Source organism: Pelodiscus sinensis, chromosome 21, assembly GCF_049634645.1.
Source record: "Pelodiscus sinensis isolate JC-2024 chromosome 21, ASM4963464v1, whole genome shotgun sequence".
Lineage (NCBI taxonomy): Eukaryota > Metazoa > Chordata > Testudines > Trionychidae > Pelodiscus > Pelodiscus sinensis.
The window spans coordinates 2561013-2588457 of NC_134731.1; the positions used below are offsets into that span (position 1 = coordinate 2561013).

Here is a 27445-nt window from a genome sequence, read left to right on the forward strand (position 1 = left end):
TTAGGGATGCAACTTTGGAGAGGGCAAACATTTGCAAGGGGAATGTTTTGTTTTTTTTTAAAGCTGCTGTTTAGTCTGGTAGTTTCTTGAACCAAATTAATAGAAACGTGTCATTGGATTTAGAGCTAGTAAATTTGTTTTTCCTAAAATCTAATTTTGGGGTCAAATTTATTATTATTTGCTTCCTGTACAACTCACAAAGCTTGTCCAAAGAAGAAAGAAGTTGTGTTCCCTGCTTTTAGGACCTCCCAGGCCTAGTCCTCACCCATTGCAGAGGGTCCAGCGGAGGGCAACCAAAATGATTAGGGGGTAAAGCACGTGACCTCCAAGGAGAGGCTGAGGGATTTGGGCTCATTTAGTCTGCAGAAAAGAGTGAGGGGGGATTTGATAACAGCCTTCAACTTCCTGAAGGAAAGTTCCAAAGAGGACAGAGAGGGGCTGTTCTCAGTAGTGACAGATGGCAGAATGAGGAGCAATGGCAGTTACAGTGGGGGAGGTCTAAGTTGGATATTAGGAAAAACTGTCACTAGGAGGGTGGAGAAGCCCTGAGATGGGTTCCCTAGGGAGTTGGTGGCATCTCAATCCCTAGAGGTCTTAAGTCCCAGCTTGACAAAGTCCTGACTGGGATGGTTTAATTGGGGTTGGTCCTGCTTTGGGCAGGGGGCTGGACCTGACCTCCTGAGATCTCTTCCGGCCCTAGGATTCTATGATTAAAAACTGGGTCAACCTAGTTATGTCATTCAAAGCAGATACCTCTCCCCTTCTACTGCACTCATCACCTTAGTGTTAGAGCACCTTCTAGTAGCTGCATAATGGCATGGCTAATATGTCACATGTGGTTCCTCCTCTCTCATCCTGTTAACTGGAAAATTGTATGTGCAGTGGAATGTTTTGGTAGTTTGTTTTTTTTAGAAAATATTCTTGCTGTTCTGTGTGTATGTATGAGAGGGCAAGTCAAAGAGGTGTCCCTTAATTTGGAGTGGAAGGTGGTGAGATTTGGGATTGTCCTTAGTTTGTGTGGGCGTTTGTTTCACTATCCAGGACTAGAGATGTAAGTGATTAGTTGACTATTTTGCAGGGCTTGCCGAGCCGTGGCGAGCCCTGCTCGCCAGCCGTGCTGTCCAGCGATCTATGCATGCACAGATCGTTTTGCGCATGTGCAGATTGCCCAAACCTGGCTCTTCCGGGTTGTAATCTACTTGCCATGGGCGAGTAGATTACATAGTTTGTCGAGCCCTGCTGATAAACATAAACTTATAATAAGCCTGCTGGCTCTTAATACATTTAAAAGGCAGAGCTGTAGTGAGGTTAGCTCTCGGGGCTGGGAGCTAATCCTGCTGCGGCTCCCCCGCTTATCGACTAATTGTCTAGTTGATGGAATTCTATCGAGTAGTCAATTAATTGATTAAACTAAATTTAACATCCCAATCCAGGACCAGCTCCCTGAGAGTCCTTTGTTGCTTGCATTGTAAGAGTTAATTTGTGCAGGGGAGTGGATGTTTAAGTTCTGGTAAACTTCTTTAGTACAAGTAATAATAATAATAGGTGATCTTTTTCAATGTCCTGGGCCCAGGCCTTTGCATGCCTCGAAGATAGTATTGAGACCCTGAATGGGAAGGTTGAGAGCCACGGCTATAAAACATCAAGTCACAAACTACTGTGCCTCTTGGGTGGTGGGTATACTAGGCTAGGGAAGGCATTGCCTTCCCTGGTGTTGCCACCAACCTGCTGCTGGACAGCTGGGATTTGTTGCATCCCCTTCCCTGGAATGCCACAGTCTCCTCCACTCCATACCCTACCCCGAAGGTCCCCACTGCTCACTGCATCTCTCCTCCTGAGGATTGGGGAGTGAAGAATGACACAGAGCCAGCAGCTGGCGGACTGTGGAGTTTGCCCAGGCTCTGCTGGGGCTGGCAGCAATGTGCCTTTTAACTTTTTCCAACCCTGTACAGAATACATTTTGTCATGTGCACCAAGGCATGCTCTGATGTGCATCACCAGTAGCAACAGATACTGCTGTCTCTGGGCGTTCAGCTAATCAGCTGGGCTGCATTTGAACCTTTCTTGGGGTGGCTGCCTAAACACTCAGCTTACAGGGAATGCTGGCCTGGGAGAGGGGGCAGGGTCTTCAGAGTCAGAGGAGCTGGCACTCAAAGAAGCTGCCTTTGCTGGCTTGGCTTGGTGCTTGCGGGGGCCAGGAGCTTGGCTTGGCACTGGGGCTGGCCTGACACTCTGGGAGGCTGCCAGCTCAGGCAGGTGCTGGGGCTGGCCTGGTATTCAGAGTCCAGGAGAGTAGAGGCTCCGTCTAGTGCTAGGGGTGCTGCTGGGTTGCGGGGCCAGCAGTGGTGGCTTGACCTGATGTGGCTGGGGTAGGTGGAGTCCCTCTTCTGTCCAGGGTAGTCTCTCAGGGCTTTTCCTCTTATTCTGGAGGAGAGGATGAGTTCAGAGTGGAGGCAGGGCCTTAGGTGGAAAGGTGTGGTCAGCAGCCTTGCCTTCCCAAAGTGAGTCTTCATCCAGGTGTATCCCTTTCAGGAGTCTGATTTGTCATGCGTGCCCCAAGTTTCACCTCCCTTAAATATTACTTGCTTACAAAATCAGAGAGAAAATTACCAAAGTGTCATAGCACGCTATTCCATTTTTACAATATCATTATAAAATAAAATTTGAAATATAAATACTGTACTTATATTTCAGTGCATAGTATATAGGCAAGTATAAATAAGTCGTATGCAGTTTTAGTTTGTACTGACTTTGCTAGTACTTTTTATGTAGCTTCTTGTAAAACTAAGCAAATATTTAGATGAGTTGATGTGCCTCTTGGAAGACCTCTGTGAACTCCCAGGTTATGCCTAATCCTGGTTGAGACATAGGGTATGTCTACACTGCATATTTTTTTTTTTTTTTTTTGAAAATCGGACATCCATGTTGCAATCATGTTCTTTCGGGGAAAAAAAATACAAGGAACAGAGGTTTTTTCCGACATTGGTAAACTTCTTTCTACAAGGAAGAAGCCTTTTTCCGAAAGAGCTTTTTTGGAAAAAAGTGTGTGTGGATGGGGAAGAGGGACTTTTTTCGAAAGAAGAGGAAAGAAGAAAAAGCACAGGTGCCCTGGTGGCCACTCCGTCCATAGTAATCACAGCTGAAATGTGAGACAGTGTCCACGCTAAATGGACGCTACCTTTTGAAAAAGCAGATTGCTTTTGCTATGCGCTTTTGCTGTGTAGACGCTCTCTTTCAGAAGAAGTTTTTTCAGGAGATCTCTTCTGGAAAAACTTTTTTTGAAAGAAGCCTGCAGTCTATACATAGCCTTAGTGTTGTACAGGGTGCCTCTGTAGAGGGCAAGTACAGGTGTTAGGATACTGTGAGTTCATGTGTTGCTGAGGAAATATGCAGTAGCATTCTGAGTTTCAGACCCTTCCCAAAAAGTTGATATCTCTTAAAGACGAATGCTTATTTGTAGACTTAGAAAAATGAAATTCTGCCATCATTTCAACAATCAATATCAGTTTTATATTTAACTTTTTTCTATTTTTATCAATTTAAATTTTCAGTTGTGTGACCTTGTGGGAGCTGAGACAACAGGGGCAGACAATAATTATTTAACCACAATAGATATTGAGATTGAAAAAGTTAAATTTTATAACCATGAGAACACTCACTGTTAATATATCAAAATATACAAAGTAAATGTCCTTTGATCAAACTCCTGTAAATTCTCAAGCAGCATTTTTCTTACTGTAAATTTTGATTATTGTGTACGCGATTACAGCCATGTTTAATCCTTTGAAGAATAATGAGCCCTGCTCAGTTCTTGTGGAAGAAGTAGACTTTAAGGAGGGATTTAAGTGAGAGAGTACTGGCTTTGTGGACCAGCTCTGACTGCAGAGCAGATGGTAGGATGTAAAGGATTAACTGGTAAGCATCACTCTTTCCGGGTAAGGCTTGCCAGGTAAGCAGTTAACCAGCAGCTCCCTGCCCACGGCGTGGTACAGTGGCCTGGCCAGAGCAGTCCTCTGCCTGTGGCACAGTGTGGCTGGCTCAGCCCAAGCAGCTCCCACTTGCGGCAGGTTCGATTTGGCCGCGGTATGGTGTGGTCCCAGGTGCAGGGAGACGCTCCAGCCGGCCTCTCCCACAGGGCAGAGGGCTACTCCAGCCTGGCCAGGCTTGCCACGGGCAGGATCCCAGTTAACTGGTTAAACTTAACATTTAACCATTAACTTTTTAAATGGGAATTTACATCCCTAGTAGATGGCATGGAAAAAAGCGTAAAGATAGTTGTAGGAGAAGCATATGAATGGGTGGCAAGGCTGGCTTCATCGTGTCAGGTAACGTCCGACTTATGGCCCAGTAACTGGCACGGATACTGATCTTGGCAGTGTGCGAGTTCTGTTTTTTAAATTGGCTTGAGTAGTTTTCTGTGTCTTGGAATATATTATTATTTACATAGTGGATTTATTTACCATGTTGTGGTCAATAATAATAAAATGGTGATTTCTAACCTTTTACTCCAGATACGGGCTTATTATGCCCAAGAAAGCACTGCAGAAAACTCTGATTTTGAAGAAACATTCAGTCTTTGCAGATGACTCTGAGGAGGAGGTCAGTTATCAATACATTTCTCCAGAATATCATTGAAATGTACACTTCATTCTGCTGCTTTTCAGTACAGGTTAAACCTCTAAAATCCAGGACACTCTGGTTTGGCAGGATCATGGGTATTGCTGGATCTGAGAGCCTCCTCTGGCCAGATTCAGAAGCACAGCCCCAGTGGAGGCTGTTTTGGTGGGGCGCACAGCCCCGGCCATGGCTGGAGGCAGTGGGGCTGTCCAGAGCTGCTGCAGTGGAGGGTATAGCCCTGGCTGGAGCTGGTCCCTAGGGTGCTGGGCCAGAGAGGTTCCCCTGTATGTTCAGTGGAGGGTTACTTTGAGCTGAGTATTAATTGGGAACATTTTATGGGCCGGCAACTGCTAATAAAAGAAGAACAAACTCAATATACATTTTATTTCTAAAAAGCCTTCTTGAGTAGCATGGACTAGTGGTTAAAGCAAAAATCTGTGCTGTGGAGATGTGGATTCTTTGCCTGATTCTCTACTGACTTGTGTGACTTGAGCAAGGTACTTTTTTAGATTTGTGCTGTTCTGGAAATGTTACCTCCAGAATCTCAAAAGACCGCGAATGGCTCATTTCTTCAGCTTGTCTTTATCTAAAATAAGTCTTCCCTAGTGCTTCTAAAAGGGTATGTCTAGACTACATTGTTTTTTGTTTTTTTTTAAACTGCCCTTTTTTGAAAAAACTTCACCTGCGTCCACATTGCAATCACGTTCTTTTGAAATTAAATTGAAAGAATGCAGGGGTTTTTTCGACATTGGTAAACCTCAAATTATGAGGAAGAGCTCTTTCAAAAAAAGACGTGTGTTGATGCAAAACAGGGACATTTTTCGTAAGAAGAGGCAATCGAAAAAAGCACAAGTGTTGTAGTGGCTGTTCTGTGAATAGCAATCAGCAGAGCTTGACAAACTGCTGTTTCTACTCGCTTGTGGCGAGTACATTTCAGCCGTTCGCCTCGTACACTGGCGCTGCATGTATGCTCAGCGCCGGTCTGGTGCATGCATGGGCGTGGCTGACGAGTAGATCTTGCCGTGGTTTGTCGAGCCCTGGCAGTCAGGGCTTTCTTTCGAGAGAGCATCCATGCAGTCTGGATGCTCTCTTTTGAAAAAGCAGATTGCTTTTACGATCCGGTTTGAGGTGTGGATGTTGTCTTTGGAAAGAAATTTACAGTCTAGATGTACCCTAAGTGTGTTGTCTGGGGTATTTCTGAAGAACAGGGTGCAGTTCACAGAAATCTGTACTATTTTTAAAGGGCTATGTTCTGTTTTAGGTATTTTTGAAATGCAATTCAGTGCTTTCATAGTCTGATCCAACTTCTTTTGAAGTCATATCTGGAACTTGATAAAAACAGTGCAAAATTAGCACTGATGTATATGCAAATTCTTACTTATTTTAACACGGTAGGTATAAACAGTCAGAGCCATACACCTGAGAGTTGTCTGGCTATGCCATACTCATTTGAAGTTACTTTGTGTAGTTTGAAATAGAGTATAATTTATCATAGGTTGATCCCTTGAGTTTCATCCCTAGTAGATGGCATGGAAACAGTGAAAATGGCTATATCCGCGGCCTATGTATGGGAAACAGTGAAAATGGCTATATCCGAAGTGCTAGCATATGTACAAAGTAAATTCATGACAGACAATTATTTTCCCTCTTTAATCCCTTTCAGTTCATAGTACTAGTATTGAATTTTCAGATAGCAGTGTGATTCCCTTAACATTTTTACTTGATACTTTATGCTCAAATTATTTGGCACATTAATAAGGAAAATATTGTTGGCTCAAATTTGAGTTGACATTTACCTTTTAAAAATCAAATGTTTACAAATTAGAAGGCCAGCAGAAATTATTAATTTGTTCTAAACTATTCAGAATAACAGTAATATAGTTTTTGCAGCAGTCAGAACCTGAAAGAACAGATTACAAACAAAACTTTGAAACCAATTCATTAATTTTTATTGTCCAAGCTGAAGGAATGCAAAATAAGTAAATGGTGAAAAGGAAATTGTATTATTATTTTAAATAATCTGTGGCCTTATTAGTAACCAAGAAATTAGTTATGTAAAATTGTGCAGCCTACTTTTTAAAAAAGTAGTAATAATTTAATAATTTCTCTGCTCCAGCAGAGGGTGCAGCAACCCACACAAATTACATTTTGATGAGTACTGCCACAGTCAAAGGTATTGAGACAACAGTGTAATGGGTGTTGAATAGATCTGATTATTTTACAAATAACAATAATTATCTGTTAAATTGTTATATAACAAAGGAGTTGAAACCAGGCTCTCTCTCCTCTTTAAATATTGCCTTGTAGATAAAGAGAAGATAAGTAAATTCAGAATTATGGCGCTGGAGTTACAGCATATTTAACTTCTACATCAGATAACTACAATGTTATGTTTTTATCCACCAAAATTTACCCCTGAGAATATTAATCATGCCCATAGTCTGAATTTTAAACTCTAATTTACAAATGTTATAATTCATTTAATATTATGCACACTCCATTTGCCACTCCAAAATTTTTCAGTGGCGGTAAGAAGAGTTCTGTTACCCAAGTATTAATGTTGGTTTTCTAAAACTAATCTTTGAGGGTTTTTTCTGTTGTGCGTGGGGACAGTCTAGAGCAAACCAGAGTGGAAAAGAAACACAGGTCCTTCATTCGCATAGTTCCTGGGCAATGCACAGACTGCCCCTGGGAAGTAGCAATGTCATATATTACAGAAGAGAAATGGGCACAGCAGAGCGACCAAGGATGGGATCCACAGAGCTGTTTAGGCTCCTTAAACTTGATTTTAGGCTCTGCTGTGATCCACAACCTCCAGCTCAGCTAGTCTTGTAGGCATCTCAACTCAGGTGCCTAAGTTTTTGCTGTAAAAGCTTCCTAGGGGCCTATGGTTCTGCTCTCAGTTCTAGTGTTCCATGATTATATGATGAAAGGGACCTTGAGTCCAGTCCCCTGCCCTTGTGGCACAACCAAGCACCGTCTAGATCAGCAGTGCAGTGCGGCTATCCTCCAGCGGGGTCGGAGTGCCTTGATCTGGGCCAGCCGGTATTTTCTTTTCCTGGCTCAGTGCCCATACACGTGGCGGGAGTAGCAGGAGCAGAGCGGCAATTAAAATGGCTGTGCTTCCCTCCCTCCCTCGCCCCTCCCCCCCCATTTTTTTTCCGGACCCCTTTTATTGGATCCAGGGGTTGCGAATGCAAAAAGGTTGTCCACCCCTGGTCCAGATCATCCCTGATGGATGTGCACATGATCTCTGATCATGTGAACTGCAGCCCTACTCTAGGTGACTTGGCCCCTATCTGCAGCCTAAGTCCTGGAGTCCTTCACAAATTAGGGGAGAGATGGGCCTTTGGCCATGTAAGTCGCATGCAGGGCCCAATCCAGCAAGCTCTTAGTTAGCAACAGCCAAGGGGAGGAGCAGGAGGAGGACTTGTACAATTTATAGCTGAGTGGTTACCATTTTTCACCTTGTGCTGCAGCAGGCGCATGGGTCAAGTTTACACTCATGTAAACGGTGGGTTCTCTCTCACCTGAAGTCTTTAAATCATGGCTTGGGGACTTCAGTAGATCAATTGGAGGTTAGGTGTCCTTTACAGGAGTGGGTGAGGTTCTCTGGCCTGCCACAATAGATCATGGTTCTCAAGCTGTGGGTTGCCACCTCATTTTAATGGGGTTGCCAAGGTTGAGTTAGAGTAGCTTGGAGCCGAAGCCTGGGTCTGAGGGCCATGAGCTTTGGCTCCCCCACCTGGGATGATGGGGCTCTAGCTTCAGTCCCCCCTTCTATGGTTGTGTAGTAAGTTTGGTTGTCAGAAGGGTGCAGTGCAGTGAAGTTTGAGAACCCCTGGAGTAGGTGATCAGGACGGTCCCTTCTGGCCTTAAAGCCTATGAGATGTGGGCTGTGGAAGACTGCTGGTTCAGGTCTTCCTTGCCTGGTATGGGGAAGGGAAGCAGAGTGCCCTAACCACTAGGCTGCGGAATCTCCTATTAAAGTTGTTCCACTTGAATGAATGAATGATTAAATACTGATTATGCCAGAACAAGAGTTGGAAGATTGTGTGTCCTAGTGGTGAGGGCATTCATTTGTAAGTTGGCCGTTGCCTGGCAGCTGAATGTCTTACCCCATTGCGTGACTGAGCATGTGATAGGTGCCCCCCTGTATCCAGGACTTGGCACCAAATTCAGAGAGGGGGGTGCAGCTAAGCACACACAACCTTATTGCATTTTCCATAGTGTGCCTTGGGTGGCTTCCTGCATACCATGCTGTCTTTGTGCATCACATTCTGAGACATCTTCCTCCCCCCACTCCTTTTATAGTAGCTTAATCCAGGCTTTGTGGCATGCATTTATTCCTGTGATGTTTTTTTTCCCCCCTAGGCCTTTAAAAGTTACATGCTGTGGAGCTCAGCATCACAATACCTAAGTCTCCTTTGTGGGTCCAGGCCTATGCGACTTGCCAAAGGTCTATCAGGAAGTCTGTGGTAGGGATTTGAACCCATGTCTCCCAAGCCAAGGCAATGCCTGTGATCACCTTGCTGTCTAATGTATGTCCTTCCACACGGAATGAGAGGATTGGGTTGCAGAATGAGGACTCTGCAGCTACAGAGACCTCCGTGATTTGAAAGTGACAGTGGGAAAATTACTGGTTGCCAGTCAAACTGTGTTATGTCTCAGAACCCAAGTGCTTTTGTCCAGGAACATTTTTCTATGCATGTAGGTAATATTAAAACTGTCATTGCTCTATAAAGCCTCACTGAGATTCATGAAAGCATCTCAGTCACTTCCTTAATATGCTACATATAAAACCAAAACAACGAAAAGCAAAGATTGCAAATGGCAAATTTTAATGTGACATTTATCACTAACCAAGAGCTTAAATTCCCTTTCCTCCAAAGGATTTAGGATGGAAGTTGAAATACTGTTTAACTACGTCCTTACTATCAGACTCCACTATAACAAATCACACAGAAGTTACCATGTTATGTCAGCACAGTACACAGCCAGAAAAATGCAATAATCTCACAACTGCCTTTATAAAAAAAAAATCATTTCTTTTTAAACAAAATTACTTTATTAGTTCAGTAATAATTTCAGAGCTTTTCAAGATAAGGAGCAGCATTTGGGAGGGGTTTCATTTCCTGTCTGCTACTTTATCAGTCAGAACTACATCTCCAATGTCTGAAGAGTGTGTATTTATAACTGAACTCTAATAAAGTCCATGCTGGGGAATCTGCACACCTGACTTGGTCATTGTGATTATATATTAGATACCAAACTCATGTTCTCTTTTTTTAATGTTACTATGCATATTTCATTAAGATTTTGCCTGCATCCTTGCTGCATCTGCTAGAGGGGATTTGAAAGATGATAATGTCTTATAAAGTCTGCTCACAGGAGCCAAGCCAGTTAGTGGAGGTAAGTTGCTGTAGAAGAAAGTCCTTTGGCTCGCTCACTGAAGCAAAATGTCTGTTTCTTAGTAGGACAGACATTCTATTTAAATGAAATGTTAGTCATGAATAACAAAGCAAGAAAAGGAGGCTCATTAATCCTAGTACACTAGGTAAACCCTAGAATGTGGCCGGCATAGCAAGGGAAAGTATTCTGTTCTTTCACTGTTAAAATCCTTAAAATTCTGTTTTATTTTCCCTTACCACGAAGGAAGCAATAAATCATTTGCCTGCCTTTAAAAATAAGGCAGAACAGAAATGATTTCTGATATCTTTTCTCAAAAGAACTTGTCCCCTGTATTCCTTCATTCCTCCTCCTCTGGCCTACTCTGTATTGTTGCTTGCTCTACTTCTTGGATATTGTCCTGTATTACTTTTTAAATACATGTTTAGCTGTTAAATGTATGGAATCTATATAAAGTAGGGTTTTCAGTAACAATGTGACAGATTAATATGACATTCTAACTATGCTGTCTGTTTGGGAATCGACTTTGGCTTCCACTGAATTTTGTTTTGTGACTTTTCACAATTAAAATGACTTCAGCTATGAAGTTAATGAAATAGTACTAGAATACACTTTTATATCCTGGAACACATCTATGCTTTTATTAGAGATGTCCTCTTACTTTGAGTCCGCATTGTTTTCTGTTCTTCATAGCCCTGCATTTTATTCCCTTCCTTAATTTATAAAATATAACATTAGAAATACTGCTTCTTGTTGTTGTTAATATTATTACTACTATTCCATTCTATCCTTAAATGGAAAAAGTGTTTTAATCCCTGTGAATCCGATCTAAATGTATCCACTTAACCTGTGAGTCAGTTATTAAAATCAGCATAGATGTACTAATTGTCCGCAGCCCTCCAGATAGAAAAGGTGTTCTGGGGTGACCCAGAGGTATGCTGACTGTTCTGGTGGCAAAGCCCAAGAGCCTCCTTTCTTCAGAGAAAAACTTAAACAACAAATAGTCTGGTAGCACTTTATAGACTAAAAAAATATGTAGATGGTATCATGAGCTTTTGTAGGCACAGCCCACTTCTTCAGATGACCAGAGTGTTGGTCTGAAGTTTTCTTCAGAGAGTTCAACACCTTTGTATTGGAGCATTCCATCCTGTGTCTCCAGCAGCCATGATCCAGTCCTACACATATGGCCCCAATTTGTTTTTTCAGTCTAGGAGGGGCTGTAGGGCAAGCAAAAATCATCTTTCTATTCTTGGCATACCTGCTCCCTTCCCCAAGCACAGTCCTCAAACAGGATGGTGACTCTCATTATAGTTCATCTCTAACTACGGGTCCAGATAAACAGAGCAGCATTCTCAGAGAGCAGCTAGCATTTTGTCTAGCTTTCCTTTCCTTGGGCTATGATTGTTAGAGCCCTGCAAATCTGCAGATATCTACTTTATAGCCACCCTTTATTCACATCTACAGACATGGATGCAGTTATCCATGGGTCATTTTTGCAGATGCGGATACCAGTTTTGAATCTGCTCAGGGCTCTGATTGTACACTGTGAATAGCCTGGAAGATGGCACCAAAACATCTCACTATCCTAGCAACCTGATTCTCTGATAGTCTAGCAATGAAAGAGGGAGGGAAGGACATTTGAATGCCCAGCTTGACAATTTAAGGCAGAAGCATCCAATACAGGAATCTCCTGCAGTCCTAATTGACAATAGGATAGAATCAAATAGGTCACTTGTTTTCTTGGTCATTGCAGCCACTGTACTGTCTGGGCTTTCCAGGCTATAAATTGCTTCATCAGTCCAGGTTACGTACAGTCTACCCAGGAAGCCAGTACCTCCTGCTTTGAGAGAGACCAGCACATGCCATGGGAGATTTTCCAGATGTGGGATGATGGATTCTGTCAACAAGAATCATACACCTCTCTTCCAGAGAAGAGAAGGATGGACGTAGATCTCCCAAGGTCAGACTGAAGTGTAGAATTTACACACAACAGCAAAGAGAAGGAATTTAAAAGAAGAGGAGAAGCGGTCTTTCTCGCCATGCACCCACATATGCAGATTCCAGCACCTATCAATGAGGGGGCGGCAGAAACTGAGGCCTGGACTATGCTAAAAAGTCAGGTAGACCAAACTATATCACTTGGGTGGGAAAATCGTGCCCCAGCGAAAGGGAGTTAAGCCAAACTAACCCCAATGTAGACAGGGCTAGCTTGGTGGAAGAATTCTTCTGTTGATCTAGCTTCCACCTCTTGGGGAGATGGATTACCTTCTGTGACAGGAGCACGCCTTCCAACACTGTAGGCAGTGCTACTGTAGCCTTTGACATATAGACAAGCCCTTAGCTCGCTAAACTCAGTTGCTTTAATTCAGTTTTTGCAGGTGCTCAGCCTCTAGGCCTTTGGATGTGAGATAAAAACCAGTATTGTGTGTGCGCGCAGATTTGTGTATTATTTATTTGAGTCCCTCACTTTGAATCTTTACTCTGTATTTTCACATTGTCAAAATGAGAGCTTGTCTTTCCAGCTGAGCGTTTTATTTCAAGCGAATACTCGGTCAGGATAGCATGTTATAATTAAGCCTCGGGGCTACTATAATAGCCTAAAATCTGACGCTGAAAGTTTGATTTTTGAGGCCAGGTTAACCATCTCAGCGTTCCTCATTTACTTGCCAATTAATAACTCTTCTTACACTAGGCTTGGTGATTAGCCAGGGACTTTCTGCATACCAGGGTAAAAAGCACTGGTTATAATTAGATTAAAATCCACTCTCATTTAAATTGTATGACAGGTTATTAAATATAAAGTCATGTCCCTTTGAAATGAATTCTGAGACAAAGGGAGATAATAGATCCCATGTGCCCAGTGTTGAAAGTGTTGCAGGAGAAACCTCCAGAAGACAGGGAGGTATCTTGTCAGAGAAAGATGCAGATCAAAGGTGGCAGTGAACATCTAAAGTGAGAAGCCATTTAAAAGAAAATGCAGTATATAATGTCCAGTGTACAAGTAATTATAGTACTTAAGGTTTGGGTGGTAATCACAGACCATGCTTCCCTCCCTCACAAATCCATAAAAGATAAGAACATTTATCCCTCATCAAAAATACCTTGATTCAGTGTAGTAAAAATACACTCACTGTAGGTGGTCTAAAATTTAATCGGAGTTGTACATACTTCCCAGAGACATTAGTGGAAGAATGCACTGGCATTTCTCATGCACATTGAGATCCTAATTTGAGGTAATTGAATGTCCTACATTTTTCCATGTAATCTAAAATTACAAAGCTCCTGTAAAATATATAAACCCAGATGATAAAGCTCCATCTACACTAGGACACTGACTCAGTGCTGAATATGTGTCCGCTATGGCCCTCAATCCTGCTTTCTGTAATTGTGCAGAATATGGTTTTGCTACATCTGCACTAGGGATGTAATAGTGTGGTCGATTAGCAAAAGCTTATTGGTTAATGCTATAGACTACGTGCACCTCCTCCCTCTCTCCCTCCCCCCCCCAGCACATTTTTTTTGGAGGCTGGCTAGCAGTCCTGGCTGCACTGGGTCTGGGGCCTGTTCCCTCTGTGGCTCTGCATTGAAAGTGTAATAGGAGCCAGGCGGGCTTAGACCCCCCCAACCTGGAATGGTGCTGCTGCTACCCCACGCAGCTGCCTTTGAAACAGAGGCAGCAGCACTGGGTGATAGGCCGCCGGTCCACAAGGGGATCTGGCTTTTAAGCTGGCTCCCCTTGTGGTCTATCTCCCACCTGGCACCCCACATTTCTGCCTCTGATACAGAGGCAGCAGTGTGGAGTGGCAGGGGTCTCCGTGGGAGTGGGGCCAGAGCTCATTGGCTGCCGGTCCCACCTCCAAGGATTATAGAGTAACCGATTAGTCGACTAACCTCATGAATTCTTTTCAATTAATATTTAACGACCTTAATCTGCACTAGCAATTAAATGTGTTTCAGCACCAGTTCTGGGAGAACCATTGTGCATGACCCACTGTCAGCAAATGGTCCATTTTCTAAAGCACGTGGGACCATTGTGCCTAACTTAATTTCTCTGTTCTTCTAATTTAATATATCAGACTGAACTTTACATTCTTCAAAACCCGCACATACGAAGTCCTATGATTTATTCTGCTCGTTTTGATTTAGGCATTTGAGGAATTTTAAAATTGAGCTTTTTGTACAGCATTCATAGTGCTATATAAAATACATAGTCATGTGTGAACACAGACGTACCTTAGACATTTCAAAACACAGTTCAGTAGTGTGGTCTTCACATCCTTCCACACCCACATAGGAAGGATTGCAAAGAATAAATGTATTTTAAGACATTATTTAAAATGAGAAAATGGGACAAGTTGCTTGACAGACTGGAATTAGGAGAAGGAAGGTGTTAGTATTGCGAAAATAGTGAAAGAGGCTCAAACACAAATGTGAGGGGAAAAGAAATCAAGAGGGGATTTGGGAATATTTTTCATCAGTAATTTATCGTAGTGCCCGAATGCTATCCCAAGACATTTTCCTTGTTTTGCACGGGAGAATTCTGTGTGTTTTCATTATAGGGTTAAAATATTTGCTCTTTACAGAAAATATGACACTATAAGCTTTGTGCCTCTAAAGAATAGGTTGATTGTGGGCAAACAGAAAGCATGAGAGAGATTGCTGAGTTTGTAGGCCCTTTAATAAACGGGCTGTTGATAAGTAAAAACAATACAAAAGAACAGGAAGTTCTCATCTATCAGTGCTCATAGCAGCACAGGAAATTGTCATCCACGAGCTATAAGAAGAGGTCTTTGTACTGGAGCCGTTTTCCTTAAACGTACTGACACTCCAGACAAACAATGACAGGTGGACCTCTTTAGATGTTATGTACAAAACCAAGAACCATATATTACTTTTGTGTTTGTGTAATGTTTATAGACCAGCAAATTGATTTCTTGTAGGCAGTGTAAGAAGAAAAACATTCTAACCAGCATTTTAAATGTTTTGATATGAATACAGCAATAGTTTTTTCCTGTTTCCCCTCCATTCTACCCTGATGGAGCCCTTCGGAGAGGCCTTTCTTTCATAGCTGGGTCTCATGGGAAAGTTAGCTAGAAGTTTTTAAGAGATAAGCTCTAGGAATTACTTTGGGGGAAGTTCTGGGGAAGTCAGATAGGTGATTGCAGTGATTCCTTCGGGCCTTGGAATCTATGAATATGCCAGGCAGTCTTGCCCCCAGCAACTGAAGTTGTATCGAAGGGCAGGTCTGCACTACAGTGCTGCTTGTCCAGCCACTCTCCCTTCAGCTTAATTACGTCACCCCTCGAGTGGCGGTAGCTGTGTTAGTGGGAGAGCATCTCCTACCGACACAGTGCTGTCCATGCTGGCGCATAGGTTGGTGCGACTCGTAGTCGGGGAATGGCTTTTCCACACCTTGAGTGACTTAGGTTATCTTCGAGTAAGCCCAGGCCTGTCCCCAGTGTCCTGTGAAACACACTCACTAGCCCAAAAAGTCTGCCCTACATGGTCTTTTACAGTGGGAAAGTTCTACTCCTGGTCACTGTATGTCGTGAAGATATGTAATGTCTGTGACATTAAAACCAATGCTGCTGTTTAGTTTAAAATAAATATTTGAGAAGAATCTGAAATGCTGTTTTTAAAATTTGCTTGCCGAAACCACAATAAAAAAGAAATGGATTAATGAAGTCAGGGTTAATTCAGAATGTTTGAAAATAGAGACATTGTGGATGAATACATCTTAATTCTAGTCCAAAATATGTTGCAGTGAAAAGGATGTAGCCATGACTAGGGATGTAAAATCCTGTTTTATTAGTTAACCGGTTAAACGTTAAGACACCAGTTAATTGATTAAACGGGTGGGATGGGAAGGCCATTCCAGTCCGCTAGGTTGGAACAGCCTCCCACCCACCACGGCTGGCTGGAATGGCCCACGGGCAGGGGCTGCTGGCTCCCAGCCCATCTAAGCTGGGAGTTGGCAGCCTCGCATGCAGGGGGAGGGAGGCAGAAGTGGCAGCAGGGGGGAGGGCTGCCGGCTTCCAGCCTTTGCAGGCTGGGAGTCAGCAGGCTTGCACAGGCTGGGTGTTGGCAGCCCTCCTTCTCTATTTCCCCCACTTCCACCTCTTCCCCCTCCCCGTGGGACTGGAGCAGTGCTACCAGGTAATGGTTAACTATTACCTGGCAAGCAGGACCCATTAAGGTTAACTGGTTACCTGTTCACATCCCTACCATGAGCTTTCCCCTAGACTGCGTATGAGCTGATTGTGAATGGTTTACATTTGGGTAGGAGTTGAAGGGCAGATGGCTCCACTGCAGTAATTCTGTGATTTGGCCAATGACTGTGGCAGAATGGCAGTGGGTTTGAAACCCTCCTCCCAATAAGTGCATTGTCTGTGTGCCGTGCTTGGTTCCCCACGCCCTGGGCCTAGAATGTGGCTTGTTTCCACATCGTAGATTATCCCACTGCTAGAAAAGAGCTTCCTGTTCGTGTAACCCTCAGCTTTCCATTCGGGAGTCACCCCGGTTTGCTTCCCAACTTACGACTCCGCTCCAGGTTCTACCATTTTGAAGCCTGGCTGTCATGTTTGATTTTTCTCTCTCCATGCACAGCTATTTGACCTTTAGAAAAATAAAGCTTGGGTATGTGCACAGTTTCAGAGCTGCTTTTTCAGATCCTTCCCTTTTTCCTGTCTAATACTGGCCAACTTGTATTAAAGGGAGTTAGTTACTGAGGTGGGGGGTTGAAAGGGGAATTTTGAGTGGTTTAAGTCTTTCTGTTTTACTATTTTTTACCTGAATATAGACTTCATTATAGCAGATGTCTTGTGAAACAGTTAAGAGTGCAGGTAAATTTAATAGGAGTTGTACTATGCACTGAACATCGCTAGACAGCCTTCAGGATATTGACAATCATCTTAGGGCCATTGGTTCTCTTGTCGGTTGATAGAAAACACCCAGGGGTCCTTTCAGAGGTGTTGCTTGTAGAGATGGGCTACAAAAGAGGTTAAAAGTTTGGTTCTGTTGTGTACTCGCTGCTGGCATGAGCTAACCAAGAGATCTGTATTTGATAAAACTGAATGCTGTTCAAAGCTTGAGAAGCAGCATTCCGCTTTTCCCATGTTGACATCTCTATTATAATTTCAACAGCATAAGAAACAAGGGACAAGGTCCAGTGCTAGTTTGCAAATGAAAGCAGAAGCTGCCTCTATCAGCAGATCTGTTTGAATGTGTGTTTGCTATATTTATGTATTTGGCTTTCCTCAGTGCATAGTGGGCTCTTTGCATAAACCACCTGCTGAAAAACAATAAAATTAAATGAAAAGTTATTAGGGATTAATGATACTAACTCTCCTTTTAAAATCTGATGTTGAGCATGTTCCATGCAGTATTGAAAAAAAATCACTTGTCAAAATGCAAGAGGTTTTTTTGTTCCCCTTTTCAGTATTCCCCCTGGAAATTGATACTTAACTACCTAAACAAGGCACCGTGCCATGTCCTTTTTAATAAACCTATTTAACAAACAAAATACGGTCTCCTGTTTTGGGGGGGAGATTTGGTTAAAAAGACAAAGTCATTAAGACACTTTTACAGTTAAAAATTAGAAACCAGAGAGAGGTTTTTCTTGGTCTAACAGACATTTTCAGCAATGGATATTTTATTATGCTCAAGAAGGCTAATCCTGCTATTTTCTGGGGGTTTTAAGAAACTGATTATCGCAACATGACCATCGTTCAGATACAGGGGTATTTTGTATCTTCAAATTGCTGAACTACTAACATAGCTCAGGACATAAGAACGGCCCACTATCCTGTCTTCCAACAGTGACCAATGACAAGTCCCCAGAGGGAATGAACAGGATAGGTAATCATCAAGGGATTCCTCCCCTGTTGCTCATTCCCAGCCTCTAATGAAAGGACTTTATCTGGACAACCATTTTATAACTGCAAGAATATCTTCAGTTGATCTGGTTATGACGTTCAGTACAATTCTTACGTGTTTGTTATTGTACAATGAGTTGTGTGTATGTGTATCTGAGGTGTAACACAGGTTTTGTGTAATTATAATTCCATGGGAAATTTTTTACACATAGCTTATGGACGTACTGATACACAAAACTACTGTGGTTTTGTGTCTGCTTGTTAATGGACACTAATTAGACTGCAGCAAAAAAACAGATGTAAAGAGTGGAAGCAAGAGAAGAGGACAGATCAACTAGCATAATCTTCAGAGATTAATTAAATGGCATTCATATTCATGGTATTATAATGGTCATGATGAGTTTTTAAGATTATGGTTACATTTTAAACTGGCAGATTTGTAACTCTGCTGTTCATAGTGTGTCCAGTATTGTAGATCTGACGAATTTCACTTATCAGAAACAGGCCATGTGAATTCTGACCAAGGACCTTCCCCTGTTGTGGCATTAGAAATCTTAACCTTTAAAAAACCTGAGCTATATTTAACCTTCATTGTTCATATACAACTCCCTGATGTTAATAGAAATTAGATTAATTTATTGATGGGAGAACAGACCTTTAACTACTTAGCATACTCAGGATTTATTATGTTTAATTTTCTGTATTTTTGGTAGCAAAAACAGAGTGAGGTTTAGTGCTGAAGAAATTGAGGGGCTGATTCTGCGTTAGTTAGAATCATAATCTGAGTAGTCACGGTTTAAGCTTCTCTGTGTCACTTCTAATGCATTTTAGTTTGATCTGAATTACCCTTTGCTATTTGTCTTCAATTCTCACACCACTGCTCTACTAAGGTACACCAGTGCAAGTATATATAGAGAGAGTCCTGTGCAATGTTCTCTCTAAGCTTTTCCACCCACGTGCAGAATTGTCATGTGCACCAAGGCATGTGCCGATGTGCACCACCAGTAGAAACACATGCTTCTGGGCATTGTGGGCACTCTGCTAATCAGCTGGGCAGCATTTGAATCTATGCTGGGTGCCCACACAAGTGCTCCGCTTACAGAGGACACTGGTTCCGTGGTATTAATAATGGGCTAGAAATTGGGGGGAAGCATGGGCTGTGATAAAGGAGAGAGAGGCAGAATTTGGGAGGCAAAATCCAATCAGTATCTTAGTTGTCTGTATATTAAAGCAAGAGGTATGGGGAATAAGTAGGAAGAACTTGAAATGCTAGTAAATAAACACAACTATGACATAGTTGGTATCATAGGGTACGTCTAGACGCATGTTTCTCAATTTTTTTTATAAAGTACCCCTTTAAAAAAATATAAGTACCTACAGTTTAGACCCACACACTTTTTTCTACCATTGTAACACATTTGTTTAAACAACTTACTGGGCAACTTAGGTGGGCAATGAAATTTTAGGGTGTAAGAAGTACAAAAATAATAAAGCACTGAAAACGCAAATTCAGTTTTCTCCAAATTTCAGTTGTTGACGTACCCCCCAGATTTCTCTAGTACCCCTAATGGTACTCAAAGCACTGGTTGAAAAACACTGGTCTAGACTACAAGCCTCTTTCAAAAGAGATCATCTAGACAGCCACGTGACTTTTGAAAAAGCCCTGTTTGTGCTCAAGAATGCCTTTTTTCGATAGAATGCGTTTTTTTAAAGAGCTCTTTCTCATAAAATTAGGTTTACCGCTGTTGAAAAAACTGCCTTATTCTTTCAATTTAATTTTGAGAGACCACGATGGCAGTCTAGACGCAGGTGAAGTTTTTTCAAAAAAAGGCCACTTTTTTTCCGAAAAAAACCCAGTAGTCTAGTCATACCCACATAGATGTGGTAAGAGCATATGCATAACTGGAATATTGGTATAGATGGGTGCAGCTAGCTCAGTATAGAAGCAAAGGGAGGAGGCTTTGCCTTGTATATTAAAAATGTATATACTTGGACTGAGGTGGAGAGGAATATAAGAGACAGACTTGTTGAGAGTTTCTAGATAAGATTAAAAGTGGTAAAAAAACAAAACAAGGGCAGTGTCATGATAGGAGTCTGTAACAGACCACCTAACCAGGAAGAAGAGATGGATGAGGCTTTGTTTAAACAACTAACAAAATCATCCAAAGTACAGGACTTGGTGATGATGGAGGACTTCATCTATCCAGACATCTGTTGGGAAAATAACACAGCAGGGCACAGATTATCCAACAAGTTCTTGGCATGTATTGGAGACTATTTTTTTTATTTGTTTCAGAAGAAGGCTAAGAAAACTACTAATGGGGAAGCTGTTTTAGATTTGATTACTACATAGGGAGGAACTGGATGAGAACTTAGAAGTGCAAGGCAGCTTGGGTGAAAGGGATCTGTTCAATATTTTTATCAATAACCTGGATATTGGCATAGAGGGTACACTTTTATAAAGTTTGCAGATAATATGAAGCTGGGAGGGATTGCAAGTGCTTTAGAGGATAGGGACATAATTCAAAATGATCTGGACAAACTGGAGAAATGGTCTAAATTCTGGTAGAGTTGCACAAAGTTTCCTCTGCCCTACCGGGAGGATGCAACACTTTGAAGCGCCGCATGTTCCCGGTAGGATGGGAGGAGACGTTGCATGCTCCCCCGCCCCCAAGGCCTGTTTGCCCTGGTGACGGGGGAACATGCAAAGCTTCCTCCACCCTCCCCCTGCCCTGCCAAGAGTGCATGGCACTTAGAAGTGCTGCATGCTCCCCTACCCCAAATCCCTGATAGGCCTGGGGACAGGGGGAATGCGTAAAGTTTCCTCTGCCCTGACCCCACCCTACAAGGAATGTGTTGCACTTCGAAGCGCCACGTGCTCCTGGCAGGGTGGGAGGAGGCTTCACACGCTCTCCCGCCCCAAGTCAGTCATGGTCTGTGGGTGGGGAAGCTCGGAAACATCCTGGCCCCTCCCCTTCCAGTGTGGCCCGGGGCCACTACAAAAAATTATTGTCCACCCCGATCTAGATGGTGCATGGTCCTGCCATAAATGTAGGAGACTGGACTCGATGACCTCTTGTGGTCCTGTCTAGATCTAATATTCTACAATTGTATTATTTCTGTATTAATTTGGCAAAAAATCTTTCCGTGGTACAACTGCACTGCTCTGTTATATGTTTGATAATTAACTAATTTTCAGTTTGTTTTATGACTCTTCAGGGAAAAAAACTTTAATGGTGCAGTGAAATGACTTTATTAAAAATAAGCTGCGGATCATTATGGTGTTAGAAAAACAACATCCACTAAAACCTGTGTAAACACAATAATGTTATTGCTAATGTTCTCTTCTAATAGACATCTGTGGGTGAGAGTCTTCAAAAAGAAGCATTGAAAAAGCAAGTAATGAAGCAAGTAAGTTGCGCCGTGGGAGTCCTCATGCATATAACAAAGTAAAAAATTGCAGTGATTAGTAACCATGCCAGCTAACAGTGTTTTGCCCTCGCCAGCAACCTAGGCTGGCTGCCTTCCTATAACCACTTCAGAACGCAGATGTTTTACGGTGTGGATAAGACGACTCCCTTCATGACTATGCATTTATAACTAGTTTTGCTCATCCAATTGTACATGCCCTTCAGGGACTTTGTCCTCAGATTTCTCCAGTATTCACTACTAACAACAGTCAGGCTCTGATATGTGCACCAATATTATATAGTCTTAGAGGGGTAGCTATGTTAGTCTGTAACTTTAAAATGATTAGTCCTACCGCACCTAGAGACTAACAAAAAAAAAAAGATACAGCATCATGAGCTTTCGTGCGTAAAACCCACTTACAAATTTTATGACTCGTACAATAGCTGAAATATGAAAATACAGGCAGTCCCCGAGTTACGCGGATCCGACTTATGTCGGATCCGCAGTTACAAATGGGGTTTGCTACCCGTATCCCTGGTCTGCTGGAGACCAACAGAGCAGGGAGACGGGGAGCAAAGCGGAGCAAAGCCGCGGAGCACGTGGGCAGCGGACAACCCAGACGCACCGCGGCTGTCCTGCTGCCAGCATGCTCCGCGGCTTTGCTCCGCTTTGCTCTCCGTCTCCCTGGTCTGCTGGAGACCAGCAGACCAGGGAGACAGGGAGCAAAGCTGCGGAGCACGCAGGCAGCAGGACAGCCGCGATGCGTCTGGGCTGTCCCGCTGCCCCCGTGCTCCGCGGCTTTGCTCCGGACGCCTGTGGTACAGCAGCTGGGGTGCTGCTGGTTGGTCCAGCCCCGGGCTTCCTGGAATCAGCCGCTGATCAGTTTCAGCAGCAGCTGACTTGGGGACGCCTGGAGTTCTTTAAGTTGAATCTGTATGTAAGAACTGGTGTCCAGATTCAGCCTGTTGAAACTGATCAGCGGCTGATTCAAGGATGCCCGGGGCAGAGCAACTCTGCCTCGGGCTTCCTGTAGTCAGCCGCTGGTCAATTTCAGCAGCTGCTGAATCTGGATGCCAGTTCCGACTTACATACAGATTCAACTTAGGGACTGTAGGTTTGTTCTTATCTTGTACGTAACCCGGGGACTGCCTGTAATTCAAACTTTGTTATTTGCCACCAGGTCATATAAAAGTATTAATATTGCACATTTATTGTGGTCAAGGCCTTAGAATGGGTGTCATTTACTATTTATAGCTCTAGGTTTTCAAGTGGGGGGAGACTGAAAGTTATGATTAGTTGGAGTTAGACTGACCTGTTTACGATTAAGGTCAAAAGTATGCATAAGGTGCATTATATCCATTGGGAACGTGCTTTCCAAATCATAAGGTACATTAATAATTATCTCAGAGGGGTAGCTGTGGTGTTCTGTAATTTTAAAAATGAGTAGCCCTGTGGCACCTTAGAGACTAACAAATATATAGAATCATTAGTTTTTTTGGGTTCGTGTGGTATTTTTGTTAGTGTGTGAGGTACCACAGGATGAATCAGTGAGAAGCATGAGAATCAAAAAGTGAGGCTCTCTAGTAACCAGCCTTAAAGAACAGAAATGATAGGTAAGCAGTAATGATATTTATTAAATTTTTTTCATCTCGTTAAGAAGATGTGCACAAAAGCTGGTTCTGTTACTACACATTTTTAGAACTGATATTTAAAAATTCACTCTCCTGTGGTGATTTTCTCGATCACATCTGTATTGCAAGGTCGTCTTTACAACCAGATGTAAAAGTCTGTAGTTCTAATTGTCTGTATTCCAATTTAGGGATGCAATAGTGTAGTCAATTAACTGATAAGCAAATGCTTATAGGTTAATGCTTTAGACTGCATGCATTTCCCTCCCCGCACCCTTGCCAGTAAACTTTTTAGCAGGCTGGCCAGCATGCTGGCTTAGTTCTGGCTCATACCAGGTCTGGAGCCTACCCCTGCTGCAGCTCTGCATTTAAAGTATATTAGGAGCCAGATGGGCAGGCAGCCCCACTCAGTTCTGACTCACACCAGGTCCAGGAGCTCAGATCCCCCTTAGACAGGAGCTGCTGCCTCTTTATCAGAGGCAGCAGCACTGGGCAACAGGCAGCTGATCCACAAGGGGAGCTGCTTTTTAAACTGGCTCCCCTTGTGGATCAGCTCCTGCCTGGCACCCCATGCTGCCTCTGATACAGCAGCTGCCAGCCCCACCCCAGGGACTATAGAATAGTTGACTAACCGATTAAAAATTTATGAGGTTACTCGACTATTCATTTAACCAGTATTTAACATCCCTATTCCCATTTAGCAAACGTGAGGTAGTAGTCTTTTACCTAACAAAGGCTGGTTTTTAACTTCCATGTTTTTATGGGTGTAATAAATTATTCCTCTTTTCTGAACAAGACTGTTCTTGGGATTCTTTTGGCTGTGCCCAGGAATAGTTGAAAAACAGCCTAATGCAAACTTTGTAACTGAAGTTTCCACAGAGCTGATATAGTTACAACACACAATAAAACTTGAAGACTTACTTTATACACACTGTAAAACTACAAGAAGTTACATTTCTTGGTGTGACATAGCATATAGTGATACTTTATTGAATGAATATTTTAAACAACTTTATTTTGGAGGGAAAATATAATATTTTAAGGAAATTAAAGATTATAAAAAAGTGATGAATTACATAATGGAGTTCTTGCCAAGAGAGTCTTGTATTGTGTCGTTGACCTGAATTTGAGCTAGACATTACAGCTCACCACTAATAGGGTCTGACCAGAAGGTTTTTAGATTCTTGTCCCAATACCGGCTATAGGGTCAGAGAACAGAGAGCTGAATGTCAAGAAAGGCCTCTCGGATCATGTGGCAAGGACACTTATACTGAGGACAGTACCAAATTGATAAGATCTTTATTAAAATTAATGAAAGAACAATAAATGATGTAACACACAGTCACAAAAAAGTAATACAGTTCTTGGACACTAGTGGTAGCACCTCTGTTCCAAAAGACTCCTTAAGTGAGCATGCTTATACCCTTCTCTGAGGACCTGGTAGTGGAAGACAAAGGACCAGATTAATCTCTGGCGTGCTGGATGAATTTGATGGTCCAGGTTAGGTTTGAATGTTAAGTAGCTAAGCTGTATTGCAAAGCTTAGCTAATAACTTGATAAGATAGGAGGAAGTGACAGCTACTACTTACACACGATTGGTTGTCGTTTTATAGTAGCCTGACTTAATTTAGGCCCAACCTCCCATGCTCAAATCCTATTTCCTCACCTCCATAAATCTTCGGGTACACTTATTCTGTAGGTTAACATATTATGACCTATATCATACATTGATTATCTCATTCCCGAAATGGTTATCTTTGACCCAACTTATGACTTCCACATTCTGTGGTCTATCCTGCGGTTACTAGTTTGTACCAGAATTATGACGAACATATTCAATTCTTTGTTTGGTTCTCCATTCAGTCCTCCAAAGCCAAGAGGGGCCAGTAGGTCATTTCTATCCCAAAGGTTATAAACACTGGAACTGACTTGCTTTAGCTAATCCTACAGTAAACTAGTCTGTAGGTTGTTTGTGTTACAGCCAGCTCGTATGAATAACTACTATGAATAAAACATACTGGAATTCAATATAAACACAATCTAAGAAAATAATATGACTAATCCATAATAGGATATGATAGAGTAGTATAGGCAAAACTAAGATTACATAAAATAGCAATTTGGCCTTATGGGCTACAGTGTTCAGGGGTACGTTGTCTAGGAGGATCAAGATACTTCTGTAAAGAGACCCAATTATAGGAAAACAATTACATAAGCCTATTGATAGGTGGTAATGTGTGTAGGATAAAATTCTACAGGTGACAGACAAATAACCTATAGGAGTATGTTTAGATAAAACAGTGTAGAAAAATAGATGGACAGATTGGCTAAACTTTTTATTATTTGTATTTATTTAAAATGCCATTGTATTTGATCTAGGAATATTATTTGATGGGTAATTGTCCAGTAAGCAGTATATCCATAATAGCTCAATAGCTGTAATTATGTTTTCTCATTGTATTCTTCCTTATCCTCTTAAATATTGTTCTTATAATTACTCTTATTTTTAACTCTGAAACCAAACCAAGAACTTTTAACATAAGCTCACCGCAACTCCATATATAGTTTCCTAGTAGATTTATATCATGAGCTAATCTAGTTAAAGCAAAGTGTATGAATAAAAAGTTTTAAAAGCTTAAAGCTTTATGCCTCATTTGTCTGTCTCTTATTTTTTAAGACCAAACTTGAGATTCAGAAGGCCTTGGCAGAAGATTCTACAGTGTATGAATATGACAGTATTTATGATGAAATGCAGCAGCAGAAGAAAGAAAGTAATGCCCAAGTACTCTCAGGAAAAGATGACAAAAAGGTCCATAACTGAAAATGTATGCTATCTGTTACCTCTGTATGCTGGGAATAACCATGGTTATTTTTCTTTATATCCAAGTAACCTGTTGCACATTCTGTAGCAGGGCCTACATGTGTTGAGCTCAGAATTGTGTTGTATAAGAGTGTGATGATGTAAGACTGCTGGTTCACCTGGTATTTCATGACTCTAGTCCCATCATTCTGCTGTTGAGTGGGAGGACATCAGGTTTTGTCTTCGCTTCCCACCCACAAGTTCTGTGGGGCAAGGGTCATGTGAATTTCTGGAGAGCCTGTTACAATGGGATAATCCCAAGAGAGCTTTTGGTCATTACAACAGTACTCCTCCTAAAAGGCAACCCAACTAAATAGGGGAAGAGCAGCATTATCAGATTTTGTAGCAATGAGTATACGCCGCTTCTCACTAGTCATTGGCCACAGGGAGTGCCAAGAAGCCAAAAACTAATTACATTTAATCCGTAACATGAACCAGTTTCTATAACCCAATTCCTTATTCCAGAAAATGGCTGAATTATTGTGGCAAATCACTTTTTCCATTATTATTCATTGCATTTGGTAATGAAGTGTGTCAGGCTATGGAAGGTCTAAATGAAGAGTGCATCGCATTCCCTGATAGTTGTCGCCCTCCTCAACTTCCTATCACAAGACAGAAAACTGCTGGAAGACAGGTGGTATTGAAAGCACTTCATTTCAGTCTGAGCAGCAGTACAACCACTGAAGCTAGGCTCAGATTTTTATGGAATGCAGCAACCTGTTTCATTCGTAAGGAGAGAATTCCCATGATGTGGAGCTGGGAAAAGGTTGGGTTAGTTCTTGGAGATCCTTGTCTCAGCAGTGGTGACAGTATAAACTAGCTGGACTGGCTACTGCCAATTTTGTTCTACTAAAAATTGATTTTTAGTTTTACTTAGCAACTTTCATTTGTCTTTTCTCAACTGCCTGGATGCTCTCTCATTACTGTTTTCCCCCACCTCAGCCCAAGTACATCCAACATATCCTCAAAGCAGCTGAGGTAAGGAAGCAGGAGCAGGAAAAAAGAATGGAAAAAAAAATTCAGAAGGAGCGTGAGATGGAAGGGGGAGCATTTGATGACAAAGAGGCCTTTGTGACATCTGCCTATAAGAAGAAGCTGCAAGAGAGGGCAGAGGAAGAAGAAAGAGAAAAAAAGGAAGCAGCACTAGAGGGTGAGATTGATGCTGAACCAGGATGATTCCCCCTCTAAAGAAGAGTTTGGCCTTTTGCTGTGAAAGATCAGGGTCATGGGGGTGATGCGCAGTTTTCATCCTGGCTTCTGAATTAGGCTGGGGAAAGTGGTTCTGTGGTAATCGTAGAAATGTAGGGCTGGGAGGGGCACCAAAAGGTTAGTTTACTGAGATGGGATTAATCATCCAAGCTGTCAGTACCTTCTACATGTTTCGTTCGTCTTTAAGGTGCTACTAGAGTTTTCGTTCTTTAAGTTTTTCTAGTTACAGACTAACTCAGCTGCCACTCAGAAGCTTTTCATCCATGTACAATTCACCGTTTCCCATGCCTCCTTCTCCCACTCTTTATTCTCACTGGACAAAAAATAGGAGAGTTGGCCGCATGGTTTTGAGCATCTTTCCAACCTTTCCAGGGCCCCAACTATCATTTTTGGACACATGCCTTGGGAGGGAGGGAATATTTTAAAATTTATTTTTC

At 42.3% G+C, this 27445-nt stretch overlaps 1 protein-coding gene across 3 annotated transcripts in view; it reads left to right on the top strand.

The window, feature by feature from the left end:
- Nucleotides 1–27445, top strand: part of NSRP1 (nuclear speckle splicing regulatory protein 1) — a 37034-nt gene that overhangs the window by 1342 nt on the left and 8247 nt on the right. Inside the window, exons 2-5 of one of the 3 annotated variants that reach the window (XM_075904616.1) lie at nucleotides 4512–4599; nucleotides 21255–21311; nucleotides 25617–25748; nucleotides 26742–26949. In XM_075904616.1, the coding sequence (XP_075760731.1) occupies nucleotides 4512–4599; nucleotides 21255–21311; nucleotides 25617–25748; nucleotides 26742–26949 (485 nt within the window). Of the gene's footprint in view, nucleotides 1–4511; nucleotides 4600–21254; nucleotides 21312–25616; nucleotides 25765–26741; nucleotides 26950–27445 lie in introns of those variants that run through there. The other 2 variants (XM_075904617.1, XM_075904618.1) reach the window with 2 other exon arrangements.